This window comes from Aquarana catesbeiana, linkage group LG06, assembly GCF_042186555.1.
Source record: "Aquarana catesbeiana isolate 2022-GZ linkage group LG06, ASM4218655v1, whole genome shotgun sequence".
Classification (NCBI taxonomy): domain Eukaryota; kingdom Metazoa; phylum Chordata; class Amphibia; order Anura; family Ranidae; genus Aquarana; species Aquarana catesbeiana.
In genome coordinates this window covers 110,367,585-110,382,877 of record NC_133329.1, presented here as the reverse complement: position 1 = coordinate 110,382,877, position 15,293 = coordinate 110,367,585, and the positions used below count along the sequence as shown (strand labels likewise).

At 41.1% G+C, this 15,293-nt stretch overlaps 1 protein-coding gene across 2 annotated transcripts in view; it reads left to right on the top strand.

Moving 5' to 3' along the window:
- Positions 1-10,237, top strand: part of CRAMP1 (cramped chromatin regulator homolog 1) — a 101,267-nt gene extending 91,030 nt beyond the window's left edge. For both annotated transcript variants that reach the window (XM_073636680.1, XM_073636679.1), the window contains exon 21: positions 1,629-10,237. In XM_073636680.1, the coding sequence (XP_073492781.1) occupies positions 1,629-1,796 (168 nt within the window). In that variant the 3' untranslated portion in view covers positions 1,797-10,237. The remainder of the gene's footprint in view (positions 1-1,628) is intronic.
- The last annotated feature ends 5,056 nt before the right edge of the window (positions 10,238-15,293 follow it).

The following is a 15,293-nucleotide window of genomic DNA, read 5'->3' as shown; positions in this document are numbered from 1 at the left end:
GCTTCATATCCAGAGATTGTCTTTGGGAAATAGACGTATGAGTGCTGCCAGCATTGCTGCAGAGGTTTAAGGGGTGGGGGGGTCAGCCTGTCAGTGCTCAGACCATACACCGCATCCAACTGGTCTGCATGGCTGTCTTCCCAGAAGACGATGCACAAGAAAGCCTGCAAACAGTTTGCTGAAGACAAGCAGACTAAGAACATAGATTACTGGAACCATGTCCTGTGGTCTGATGATACCAAGATAAACTTATTTGGTTCAGATGGTGTCAAGCGTGTGTGGCGGCAACCAGGTGAGGAGTACAAAGACAAGTGTGTCTTGCATACAGTCAAGCATGGTGGTGGGAGTGTCATGGTCTGGGGCTGCATGAGTGCTGCCGGCACTGGGGAGCTACAGTTTATTGAGGGAACCATGAATGCCAACATGTACTGTCACATACTGAAGCAGAGCATGACCCCTCCTATAGGAGACTAGGCCACAGGGAAGTATTCCAACGTAACAACCCCAAACACACCTCCAAGAAGACCACTGCCTTGCTAAAGAAGGTGAGGGTAAAGGTGATGGACCGGCCAAGGGCCAAGCATGTCTCCAGATCTAAACCCTATTGAGCATCTGTGGGACATCCTCAAATGAAAGATGGAGGAGCGCAAGGTCTCTAACATCCACCAGCTCGGTGATGTCGTCATGGAGGAGTGGAAGAGGACTCCAGTGGCAACCTTTGAAGCTCTGGGGAACTCCATGCCCAAGAGGGTTAAGGCAGTGCTGGAAAATAATGGTGGCCACACAAAATATTGACAGTTTGGGCCCAATTTGGACATTTTCACTTAGGGGTGTACTTACTTTTGTTGCCAGCGTTTTAGACATTAATGGCTTTGTGTTGAGTGATTTTGAGGGGACAGCAAATTTTACACTGGTATACAAGCTGTACACTCACTACTTTACATTGTAGCAAAGTGTCATTTCTTCAGTGTTGTCACATAAAAAGATGTAATAAAATATTTACAAAAATGTGAGGGGTGTACTCACTTTTGTGAGATAGTGTGTGCGTGTATAGAAAATTTTCTTTTTTTGTTTCCCTTCTCTAATAAGAATAGTTCAGTGTCAGCATAGTAACACTGTACTACTCTGGGGAGGTGTTTTTTTTTTTTTTTACTTTGATTGCTGTTTCAGTAATGATCACTGTAACAGCAATGTTTTGAACTGTTCTAAATGGGTTACATTCATAACAGCTATGATTACTAGTAATGTGTAATTGGCTACTGCTAATCACGTGGTACAAGGTGCAGTTATTGACCTAGGTACCATGTGATAGCTGTGGGCCAATCGCAGCATCACTCTATAGGAAACATAGCTGTTATAAATTAAATTCATTCATAACAGCTTTGTTGACATGATGCTGGGATCCACAATCTGTTCGGTCTGGTGGACACAGCAGTTGCGGGAGCGGTGTGCTGCATTTCCTTAACCTGGAACAGGTTGAATAATGTACATGCACGTGATCCAGCCTGCCCGTACCGGGCACCTGCAGTAAATGTACTGTGGGCATTCGCCAAGTAGTTAATGGGCCTCCATAGTGTCTTTATTATGTGGTCCATGACCTGTTTTCTGACTTGTGCTTCTGTTTGTAGGTTGTCGATTCACATCTGGCCTGCCTGATGAACGAAAACAGTATAGATTACATCTCACGCTTCAATGACTTGGCCCAGGAGCTTTCTGCTACAGACACTGTACGCCGTGAAACTTCATTTGAAGCTGGGGCCACTGGGAGCGAGCAGCCCATCCGAGACTTATCGTAACATTGATCTGTCCTTAGAGTTGAACAATTGGGAGCATTCAGCCTCCATAACAGCAGCTACATAAAAAGGATAGAATCTGTTGTACCATTCAGATGTATTGGTCTATATAGGCCTGTACAGCTCAATTGGCTATAGATAATAAGCGTTGTTTTATAATGCAGTATTTACACTTCACGGGACTTAGTCACAGCATGTGACTGCTTTGTTTTGTCATCTGTGATGGCAGTTCAGGATGTACAGTAAGCTGACTGCATAGTAAGCTCTTAAATTGTTTGATTACCATCGTCTCTGTGTATGTGACGGTAACCAAACTTCTGCAGTGACGGCGTAATGAAGCCGCTGTGTACATAGGAAGCTGTTCTTTTTTTTTTTTTTTCTGGCGACTCCTGTCAGGCCTGCTCTGGATCACCACTCCGGTGGAGAACACAAATGGGAGAAATCCCAACACTCTGCAGAAAATATAAGCCATAATGAACTTCATCCAAAAACAGATGGGCTTCATGGAAAATATGCAATTTCTTTGTGTCTCGTGTGCTATGGACTTTTTGTTTTCTGCTAATTTAAGAAAAAAGTCAAAAGGAAAAAATACACTTCTCACTTTGTATATTGGATTAGAAACCCTCAGTGCTGGTAAAAATAATTTTCTCATTCATTGAGGGACACATGAAATGTTAATCTTTGGGTTATTCTGCCACCTACAGGAGGATTGGACACTGGCAAACAAAAATTGTAAGCCAGCCCAGGATAATTCCTGTTACTACCAATTTCTCTTACTTTTTTGCTAGTGTTCTAGAAGGATGGATGTCTTTTCTATAGCTTTTGCAGCACAACGTCTAAATGGGTTTTTGCTAGGATTTTTTTCTTCATTTATTCAAGATTCTTGCCATTGCTGCTATAGCTCTATTCTCTTTTTAGCTATACGGCACAGCCTTGACCTGGCCTTTTGCAGTCCCATATCGGTAGGCTATCCTGGAAGTGATGATCAGGCACTGGGTTCTGCATATGGGGCTTTCCAGACCCTGTTTCAGCAAGAAGTTAGCTGCAGAGTATTTTCCATGTCCTGAGCTGTTGGCATTGCCCTGTCTCTGATGGCTCACTCTGTGGGTAGGCCAATAAAGCTGAGCACTGGGAGCTGCCCTATGTCTTTGGATCTCTGGGTGCATTTAAATTCTTAACCCCTTTCATGTTAAAAGCAGATGAAGAGTGAACACTGAGTAACTGAGAGCTTATGGGTGGAGTGTTACACGCCCGCTTCTCTTTCTTAGCACATAGCATAGAGGAACCTTTTCTTCATTGCAAAGAGATTTGTGGAACCCCGATCTTCAATCTGTTCTTTCACTTTTCCTGCCTGCAGTGACCACAGTCACCTCTGTCCTTCAATCCTCACCTGCTACCCGCAACTGGGTTCATAAATACCTGACCCTTGGTCCTATAAATTGAGGTTACCTTTATTCACTGCCATGAAGGTGCAACATGTCTGATTATTAACACAGGAAGAACAGCCTCATGGTTCCTGGTGCTCCCGCTTGCACTTTACTAATAACTCATACACTGCTTGCAGTGTGCCCACTGATGTGGCTGGGATCATCAGCCTGAAATCATGCCTGCTCCTACTAGAGCCTATTCCATCTTCAGTCTTCCCTAGTGTCCATGGCCACCTCCTTAGCCTTTTCCAAGAAGGTCTTTACTTGGTCATGCATTACTTCATGGTCCAAATCCCATAGTTATTTGTTGACTTTTACAGCAGAGGCCACAAATGCACTTTTGTGCTCTCCCAGGCAGAATCTGTATTGAATCTGGCTGTAACTCTAGAGGCAGCTAAGCCATCAGCCACTGAGAAACTGATTCTGAGTCTGTTCATTCTGTACTGGACAAGCTTGCCTCTGAGAAGTAGCAGTCTTCTGCTATTACTCCAAAACTTAGACTGACTCTTGTTGATGCAGTACGGTAATATTTCTAACTGGTGAATCAGCTTGATGCTTCTACCAGTACTGTTCCTAGTCTGGGGTGCTCCTAGGACCCCCAAGACTTTCCCAGTGCTTCTGTTGTTCCAAGTCTTCCTCTATATAGACTGGAAATATCCCGACAAGATGTTTGCTCCCAACAAGTGCTTATTAGCCTTATACCTGTTTGAAGAGGATTTTAACAAGTGATCTGCCCCCCATTACGGATCTGGCATTGTCCTGCCCTTACAAAGTGACCGTCAAACCATTGGAAGATGCTCCTCTTTTTAGGGACCCCATGGAGGCCCAATCTAGAGCTCCATTCTCACTGGCAGGTATTCCTCTTCACTCTGTCTTAGCTGTGAGTGCTTCTTGGGCTCTTTGACATTAGGCTACTCTTCCCAAATTTGCATAGCCTGCTCTCTTCTGTGTACAAATGCCTTACGTTCTGCTGGTTGGATTTTCAGACCTCAGCTAATATCAACTTCAGTTTTTCAGGTGGCTCTTTGAGCAGAAAGCAGTCTTTAGATCTGTTGTTTTGCTGTTACCATTTTGTTTTCTGTGTTGTCCACCCCTCAGTTGCTTTTGGATGCCACAAAGGTTAACACTTCCTGTGTCCCCTCAATGGATGATAAATAGTATAATATTTTTGTACTCACCATAAACGTTTTCATGCACCTTTAACTGAGTCTGCATTGACACACGGTTGAAAAAAAAAATATTGTTGGTTTTGGTGGGAAGCATTCGTGTGGGTGTCAAAAGGTTTGCATATGTTAAGAGAGATCAAAATGGCTGCCAACTTTGCATATAAAAGAGAGCTGTTGCTGTTGAACACTTAAGCCGGCATTCCATCAGAATCGGCAACACATCAGGTTAGGTAACGGAAGTGACGTTCGGTCATCTGCACATGCGCACAGCCACTACCAGGTTGCCTAATCTGATGGAACACGCAGTCGGAAGAAGACAGCGGACATATTGCTACACCCAGCTACGTCTTTAATAGTCATTTTAGCAATAATGTGAGCGTATATACATATAGTATGTTGACATCTGTAATTCTGTTTGCATGTTTAATTTTGAAAGCCTAAAGGTTTAGCGCTGAGCAGTGCGGGGTGTACCAACATGGCATCCGCCACTTTACTACTGCTGGCATCCAGCTTCTTTCAAAATGTAACATCAAATCAATATCACAGATGTCAATATACTATATTTATCTATATACGCTCACTTTATTGCTAAAATGACTCTTAAATTCATGACATAGCTGGATATATTAAGATGTCCGCTGCCTCCTTGTTCTGACTGCAGGTGTTCTATCAGATTTGGCAACCTGGTAGCAGGTCTACGTATGCGCAGGTGACCGAACGTCACTTTCTAATCTGACGGGTCGCCGATTCTGACGGAACATTGGCCATAGATGATTCTCTTTTAACCATCTATGGGCAGACTAATTGTACCCAAGTCGATCCATCGATCGAATTGAGTTCAACCAGCATGTTGGATTTTTACATGCAATTATTGTGAGCAGCTATAGCCACTAGCAATAATCACTATGTTCTCCTGGCAGGAACAGCTCTCCATGCCCACCTGCTAGCAGAACACAATAGCCCCGCGGGAGAGATTCCCATCAACACAGACTGTGTTGATGGGGAAATCGAGCGATTTTGTTTCCTGCATTGTAGGAAACAAAATCGCATCATCTGTGGCCTGCTTTAGAGTTCAAATATTTAAAAATTAGAAACAGAAGGTGATATTAAGAGATGGAGATAATGTAAACTTGCTGCACCCCTCATAGTCACTGTTGCCAGTCTGCATATTTGGTAAGATATCATTGTCAGCTCAATTCAAGGTCACCTAAAGTGGTGTTACCTCTACATATATGTAGGTCATGTTGATGCAGCCATGAAATTCCCTTTGCAATTGACTTCTAATGTTTGGAAAGGTAATATTGTAGCGCGTTCAGGGTCTTGGGCATTTCAGAGTGATCAGATCATCTTTTTTTTTTTCTATTTAAGTGTACCACCATTATCCACAGATACTTATTTGCTTGTCTTTCAGGAGGGTTTTTTTTTTTGTTCCCTATAAATTTATGTCACCTATAAAGAATTAAGCTTGGCCTTGCATTTTACACATAACTTTGAATAACAAAGTTGACTCAACTCTTATGCCCTGTACACACGGTTGGATATTCCGACGGAAAATGTGTGATAGGACCTTGTTGTCGGAAATTCCGACCGTGTGTGGGCTCCATCACACATTTTCCATCGTAATTTCCGACACACAAAGTTTGAGAGCTTGCCATAAAATTTTCTGACAACAAAATCCTTTGTCGGAAATTCCGATCGTGTGTACACAAATCCGACGCACAAAGTGCCACGCATGCTCAGAATAAATTAAGAGACAAAAGCTATTGGCTACTGCCCCGTTTATAGTCCCGACATACGTGTTTTACGTCACCGCGTTTAGAACGATCGGATTTTCCGACAACTTTGTGTGACCGTGTTTATGCAAGACAAGTTTGAGCCAACATCCATCGGAAAAAATCCATGGATTTTTTTGTCGGAATGTCCGATCAATGTCCGACCGTGTGTACAGGGCAATACAGTTGGAAGTGGCATTCTCTAAAGCTAAACTACAGGCAACGTATCTAAATACGTGTAAGGGAGTTATTTTACCTGCCAAAGATTTGTATTTTTGCCCAGCCAGTCCTAAGATTTACACGCCATCGCCACACAGCATAGCCTTTTTGCCAGGACAATAGAACTACAGTTAAAAAAAATTTACATTTCTCCCACCTTCCTCACCCCTTGTCTGTGACTGGACAGTAAAAGGAGAAAGATCAGACTTATGAATTCATCTCTCTGTTAAGTCGGCCATAGACCATTCAGCAGGGACTGGCCGATATTTGAACCATGTATGGGCAGACTGATTGTACGCAAGTTGATCGATCAACTTTGGTACAACCAGCCTGTCGAATTTTACATACGATTATTGTTAGCGGCTACCATAGCCACTAGCAGTAATCACTGTGTTCTCCCGGGGGGCGGGCTCTCTTCTCCTTTCATTATGTTCCTTGTTAGCACATGAGCACTGCAACACGACTGACTTTGCTTTTCATTCTGCTTCACCAGCTCCCATTCTGAGCTCTGCTCTATAAGACAATACAAATTTAGGTGCATACACGGTTTGCATTAAAAAAAATATATTTAATGATGTATTTATAAATATAAAGTTGTATTAATTGTGGTGTGTATATCGGCTTGAAGTTCATTTTTAGGCCCATTGCAGAGGGGACGGACTCTGGCAAGCGGATCTGCCTGCTCTGCAAGGAATCTGTTCACTGATCCCCACTGAGCAGGCAGATGACAGCTTTGTGTCCACTACACTATGCAGAATGGACACAGCCCGATGTTCTCTATGGGGCGGTCGGATGGAAACCAGACTGCCAGTCTGTTTCTCTCCGACTGTCCTCTGATTTAATCCGCTGGATGGATGAGGAATGGATCCCCATCCATCTGTTTTTTGCCGATCAGAACTGATGCCCGCGATTGTCGCTGCTCCATAGAGAGCTATGGATGGTCCGATCAGGTCTGCCTGAAAAACTAACAGACGGACCCGATCGGTCCATCAGTGTGAAAGGGGTCTTAGATTCCAATGCAGCATAGTGAAAAAAGTCCATTGTGTAATGTCATAGTAGACCGGTATTAGAAATCAAAATTCACCACCTACACACCAGACTAGAATGACCCTTTCTCTGGGCTAGAGCATTGCCAAACTCAGACATGAAAAGGTGCTCCAGCTTTTTTTTTTTTTTTTTTTTTTTTAACACAAAGAATAAAAAGGTGCTCAAGTTTACTGAAGGGCATCAGACACTATATTTATGAGTGGTTAGTTTTTGTTCTTAAGGTGACTCTTAAGGGGACGATTAATCAGAATTGCATTAGAGAACACATTGTACTGGAACTTTGTTTAAACATGCTTTGTCTTGTTATGTACCCTCTTCCAACAAGTTTATTTGTTTTCGATGAAGGTCAAAACTCTTAATGCAGGTTATACTTTGGAACGGGTCACAGTTGGCATGCTTGTTTGTAAAAACTCTTCAAGGGCTTCACTTAACTCCCATTTACCATAGCACTTATTTTTTTTATTTTTTTTTATTGTCATATGTTTTAGTGGCTACACCCACGTTTCCTGGCACATATTAATTTAGAATGATTACTTGGGTTAATCCCCTTTGGTGATCATCTTTATTGTGAGAAATTCTCTTTCTAGTGTACATTTGACTTGAAATTGGTTATGCTATATTATACTTAATTTTAGTATACATTTGTACTCAAAAGTGGGCAGTTGCTAAAACACTGTTCACCACAATGTGATATATAGTGGCCTGTACCAAAGCACTTGGTAAAATGTAATGTGAACGGCAAATCGGCTCTTTTCATCCTCCGCATACTAACAATGACTTAGTTTGCTCAGGTGATATTCGTGCATTAGAAGACTGGCCATAGACGGCTCACATTTCAGCCAATTCCTACCGAATCAGCTGAAATTTGGGCCGTTGGTGACCCTGCAAGCACCACCCGACTCTACAAGTTGATTTAAAAATCGTCTGGGCCGGATGGAAAATTATCGGCTGAACAGTAACTGCATCCTTTTAGCTGTAGTCCCTCTTCGGCTGAACATTTTCCACCCATCGCTTCCATATGGTGACTGCATTCTTTCATGTGCAGTCACTGTTTGGTAGTGTCAATGTATTTTGGCAGCAGCTGCCCGAGTACAGTAGCCAGCAGTGGAGATTCTTCCATCCAATGTGGAGATTCCTCTATTAGGGGACAGAGCAAATCTCAGCTGTACCTCTGATGCAAACACTGAGCCATTGTTAGTGAGCTAGAGTAGGGAAGAGCATAAAGTGGTTGTAAAGGCAGAACTTTTTTTTTTTTTTATCTTAATGCATTCTATGGGTTAAGATAAAAAAGGCCCCCCTAAAACTTACCTGAGCCTGTCTCCATCCAGCAATGTTGCACGAGAGACTCGGCTGTCCGTGACTCTCCCTTCTGGTTGACTGAGATGCACAGCAGGCTCCTTTTGGTTGGCGTCGCTGTCAATCAGACAGTGAGCCAATGAAGAGAGAGAGGGGGCGGGTCCGAGCCATGGCTCCATGTCTGAATGGACACACAGAGCAGTGGCTTGGGTGTCCCCATAGCAAGCTGCTTGCTGTGGGGGCACTTGGCAGGAGGGACGGGCCAGGAGTGCCTGCGAGGGACACCAGAAGAGGGGGATTGGGGCTGCTCTGTGCAAAACCACTGCAACGGAGCAGGTAAGTATAATGTTTGTTATTTTTAAACAAAAAAAAAAAAGACTTTATCACTTTAAGCTGGCCAAACACATGGCAACTTTTGGCTGATTTTAACCACTTTTGATCAAGCTAGCATGGAGATTGGTGAATTGAATCAACAACAAGGCTGGAATTTTAAAAAGCTACAAACCTGGTGAAAAATGTGATTGTTTTCCATTAAATTGCCATTTTTTTTTTTTTTTTGCATTTTGATTCCATTTTGATGCTATCACAATTTTCCTTTTTAACCTGCTTTTTTAAAAAAAAGAAAAAAAACAACTTTTTTTTGGCTTGACATTACAAGCACAGGAAATGGGAATGTGTGATCCCTGCTCATCGTGAATATGTTCAGTAGACGTATATATAAGAAAGTGAGCAATCAAACTCGTGGGTTAGTACATTGGTTCTTGGTGATTATTTGCAATTGTTTTTTCGATTTCAGCTGAATGTAATGTGGTTTGAAATAGTATAAAAGTTGCTGTGTGTTGGGCCAACTTAAAAGGCAGTTCACCCAGCCCTTGGGTTATGGTCGGTTATGGTCGGGTAAGCTTTGCAGCAAGGGGCCACTTTTTATACAGAGGTGTATATTAAAAAAAAAAAAAAATATTATTGTAAATAGCCATTTTCAAATGAAAAGTTTTCCAGAAAGATACAGGTCCTCTTTTAGGTGGCCTGTCCCATGTCCGATGGAATAGTGAAAGTGTAAAATTTGAATTATCTGAGACAATTGTAAAGAGTTGCTGGAAACCAAGTCTTAAACTTGTATTCAGATTTTCATTTGAATGTCCAGATCTTTGTTATATAAATTAGTTAACCTATATATAAATATATAAAATATTTGTACAGTGTATGTATAAAAATCTCACAACCGTCTTCAACCTCTGGATGATAACGGGTTAAATGCTGTTTGTTTTGTACCATATTGTACATTTAAGTTATTTACTTTATAAAGGCCTTTGTGATGACAGGGGCTTTGTTTTGTGTTGGGGAGGGCTATTTAATAAAACTGGTTGCTATTTAACTCTTCTCTGTTAATTGCGCGCAAAAAAAGAGGGGGTTTCAACTTCCATTTTGCGGGAGGGAAGGGGGGAGATCCAGTTGAATTTGTAAAACTTGTTACCGTTTTCCTATTGTGCATAAAGAAAAATACTTGGTCTATAAAAGGTTTTTGGTTGCATTTTTTTCCCCATGTACATACTATGGTTAAAGCTGTTTGACCACTGGGATCTAATTTCTATGGGTCATTCTGCTTCTCACTGATCTAGGCTTGTTAATTACTAATGTTATCCAGAAAACTGTGTGCTAAAATCATCGTCTCCTGATTCAACCTTTTATGTAATCCATGGCAGCAAAATTTCAGGAAGCTCCAACATCTGGACTGCATCTTTTGGTCAAACCATTCTGTGTTCTGCAACTTCCCTATCGCTGTCTACAATGGGAGGATTCAGAAATCTGCGTGTAGCCTGACTTAGCTATTGGTGTCACCAGCAGTGAGGTTTCTTTTCATTTTTACCTGGTGATCCTGCCACTAATGCACTTTTTTTTTAATCCTAGGGTGACAACACACGCGCCTTCTACAATATATGTGGAAGACCAGTGTTATCACCCTAGGGCAAAATGCTACAGAACACTTCCCCCTCGCCTCTTTTCTTTTAACTTAGGGGGAAAGTTCTGCAGATTCCAGAGGGAATTGGAAACAATGTTTACTGATAGCAGGCAGCAGAAACTTGTGAAAGTTAAACTCCAAATCACCAAACTGGAGGTTTGTATTAGAGTGTCAGAATACAAAATAATATTAAAAATGATAGATTTCCTTTATTAGTACATAAAATAATCCTCATTCATTAAAATTGAATCCATGTCTACATGATAGATGTACACCTACTGAGCTTAATGGACCAACATGTTTCGCATAATCCAAAGCTTCTTCAGGGTCCACACACTCATAAATCTCAACATATGGATATATTCTCTACAATAGAAAAACCAGCATTATAAAAAATGAATAATTAAATAATGAATAGTGGCGCTAAACTAAGTGCTACATATGTACAACTTTCACCTGTAGCACTTATTTTAGCGCCACTATTCATTATTTAATCATTCTGCTAATTGGTGTGTGAATACTTCTTTTGTGGCAGCTACTATTTATTTAATTAGCCTGTGTTACATTTATCCTTTTACTGGTTTTAAAAAAATCCTTCTGTGTGTGCGCACAAGTATCCATCTTTTTCTTTGTTATAAAAAATGAATACATACACCACATTTTTACATATTCAATTTATACAGAACTACCATTGTGGAGAGGTAAAAAGAGAAGAAGAGGATACCACATTTAATCATTCCAAAGGTGATCCAAAACCCTCAGGGGTGACACAGAACTGTTCTGTGTCTCCCTTGAGGGTTTTGGTCCATCTGGATGACCCCTTTAGGACGTTTGGCATGATTTAAATGGGTTGTTTTTTTTGTTTGTTTTTTTTCTTCCTTTCCCTCTTTACCTCTCCACAATGGTAGTTCTGTATAAATTTAATATGTAAAAATGTGATGTATGTATTCATTTTTTTTAATGTTGGTTTTTCTATTGTAGATAATATATCCATATCTTGAGATGTATGAGTGTGTGGACCCTGAAGAAGCTTTGGATTATGCGCAACATGTTGGTCCATTAAGCTCAATATGTGTTATACTGTGTACATCTGTCATGTAGACATGGATTACATTTTAATGAATGAGGATTATTTTATGTACTAATAAATGAAATCTGTATTTTGTTTTTTGTGTTCTGACACTCTAATATTTCCTGACTCCAACCTCTAATTTCGTGATTTGGAGTTTTGTTTTCAATTTTTTTCTATAACAAATTAATGGAGGATGGTGTCAATATTTTGTGGATGGGATATAGTCTCTTCTCCCACCTAGTTTGAGGTCAGAAACTTACCAGCTCATTGAATTTCTGGAATGATCAACAGGTATTTTTTCACTTAGCGAACAGATACAACAAAATCTTTTTGATATTTGTATCAGACCAAAGGGGAGGAAATAACTTTATTGTTAGTTTACAGACTTAAATGGCTAATTTTGTGGAAAAATATATCAAATAAAAAAAGTAATCATAGCATATACATTTGCCTTACAATTGTGTTGTAATTTAAAGAGGAGTGCAGGTTTACAAAAAACAAACCTACATACTCACCTAAATGGCTGAGACAATGATCTGACGCTGCAACTGTTTTCTGCAAAGCCCTACACTGAGAATTGAGCAATCATGGACCACTGATCACTCAGTTCTCAGTTACGCTCTGAACACAGCAGTGACTGTCAGTCTCCGGCTCTCCACTCTGCCCCTCCAGCGATCACTGAAGCTCTGGGCTGTGGATGGGTGCAGCAGTGACTGGCTCATGTTCCCAGTGGCATGCTGAGAGGCTGAGCTAGTAGCCAATCTGGCATCTGGGTGGATCTTGACATTGTCAGGATCCCTCCAGAGACTGGAAGAGTCTGTGACACGAGTGCCGAACTACGTGCACTCCTGTGATTCCCCAGGAGAAGTATGGCCAAAAGAACCTTGGTCAAATTTCCCGTTTTAATGTTCTTAGTCTGCAGCTGCTGTGATTTTCTGTAGAGTCCAATGCAATATTGCAACCTGGAGGCGTTTTGTACACAGTTTGTGTAGGAAATGCCTCCAGAAATTTAATTTCCTGCTTGTGTGATTAGCTCACTGATTTTCCTCGAAGTCCACACTAAGGGAATTCCATTTTTTACTTTTTAGTTTGCAAATTATAACAAGATATGGGAATACTTTGACAGCAAAGCAAAATTCAAGCAGTACAATCAATGTATCACTCTGAAGAAACTAATAATGTGACTCTGCACCAAATTTATAATTTTTTTTTTTTGTATTTAAATATATCTATAAATCCAATTTGAGTGTGAAAGTGAGTTTTTGCAAGCTGCCGTCCGAGTGTGTAAAATAACGCTTTAACAAAAATAATAATAAATAAAACAGGGCGCTAAATTCAAATGTGCTACTCTATGTCACTGACGAAACATGCATCAAGGCGTATCTTCCAGTCACGTCACTTCCGGTCCCGAGCATACGATAGTGGAACGCACCCTGGCTCCTGACGGTGGCGTTCCCAAACTTAGTCACAGGCGGGTTATCATTGTGCCAGTTGTGGGCACTTTTCTATGTAAGTATTATGTGTTTGGAATTAATGATTTGCTAAATAAAATACTACCCTATATAGTTATTTCTCTTGGTTCCTATGGTAGAGTGGAGAAGTTAAACATTGGATACACACAGACATCCTATCCTCGTAGGGACTGCAAAGGACTTTAAAGCTGAAGTGTATATTGACCTTTTCTTTTTCCACTAAAGAGTTCATAATGGTCTGGTGAGTGTTTCTCCATAAGAGCACATTGGGTGTGGATTTGTTGTTTGGTGAAGGTCCACACTGAAGACTCAAGCACATTGCAACATTTATATGGACACACTGACCTGTATAAGAGGATATATTCAACTTCTTTGTATATATGGGTTTTATTAAATTTTTTTTTTTATATAAAATTTTATTCTCAGTATAGGCACATTTACTAAAACTACAGAGTGCAAAATCTGCTGCAGCTGTGCATAGAAATCAATCGGCTTCCAGTTTTTGTTTTTTTTGTAAAAAGTTAAAGGAGTTGTAAAGTCTCTAGGTTTTTCACTTTAATGCATTCTATGCATTAAAGTGTTACTAAACCCACAACAGTAAAATCTGTCTGTACTTGCAGAATAGCATGCTGTGGAACTTGAGGGGTTAATCCTCTGTATTGTGTAAAAAGGTTCTTTGATCTTGTATGGACAGATCCTCCCCCTCCTGTAGGGTCTCTCTTGGCAAGGTCAGATATGACAGTCAGATTGGTAAGGTTGCACATGCACAGTTTGGTTTCTATTGCTGGAGAAAACATTTCCTGGTTGATCAGAGCTAGCCAGGTCACATGGTGTTGACATCACACGTGTACGCCCAGTAACTAAAAGAAGAACACAGTGGGTGGGATGTCACATCTTAATTCATGGATGATCTGCCTCCCATAGCAGCATGAGGACACAGGCTATAGTGGAAATCTCTTACCTGAACACTCAGCACTCAGGCAGACCATGCAGTTTATCATGTGACTGGTATAAAGATAAGCCAAAAAGGTATATAGTGGCAGTATTTTATTGTAAAAAGATGATTTATAAGCTGTGGGCACTACGGGGGGGCAGATGAACTATCATATTACTGGGTTTATTAACACATTAAAGTGAAAGTGATGAGAGTGAGCCCAGCAGCTCCAGCTGCTGTCTTGGGTCCTCATTGGCTAGATTGATAGCAGTGGGAGCCATTGGTTCCCGCTGCTGTCAATCAAATCCAGTGACACGGAGTCAGGGCCAAGTCCTGCTCTCTGTGTCAATGAACTCAGCAGCAGGACTCGGAGTGTGCCCGCACGGGTACCCCCATGGAATGCGGTTCTCCGTGGGGGTACTCGATTCAGAAGAGGAGCACCGCCTGGGGGACCCCAGAAAAGGAGGACCGGTGCCGCTCTGTGCAAAACCCTTGCACAGAGCAGGTAAGCAAAACATGTTTGTTATTTTTTTTTTTAACCACTTAAGGACCAGCCTCGTTTTGGATTTTAGGTGTTTACATGTTTAAAACAGGTTTTTCTGCTAGAAAATTACTTAGAACCCCCAAACATTATATATGGTTTTTCTTCTAACACCCTAGAGAATACAATGGCGGTCATTGCAATACTTTTTTTTGCACCGTATTTGCGCAGCGGTCTTATAAGCGCACTTTTTTTGGAAAAAATTCACTTTTTTGAATAAAAAAATAAAACAACAGTAAAGTTAGCCCAATTTTTTTTAATATTGTGAAATATAATGTTACGCCAAGTAAATTGATACCCAACATGTCATGCTTGAAAATTGCGCCCGCTCGTGGAATGGCGTCAAACTTTTACCCTCAAAAATCTCCATAGGCGACGTTTAAAAAATTCTACAGGTTGCATATTTTGCGCTACAGAGGAGGTCTAGGGCTAGAATTATTGCTCTCGCTCTACCGGTCGCGGCGATACCTCACATGTGTGGTTTGACCACCGTTTTCATATGTGGGCGCTACTCGCGTATGCGTTCGCTTCTGCGCGCGAGCTCGTCGGGACAGGGGGGTTTTAAAAATTTTTTTTTTTATTATTTATTTTAAA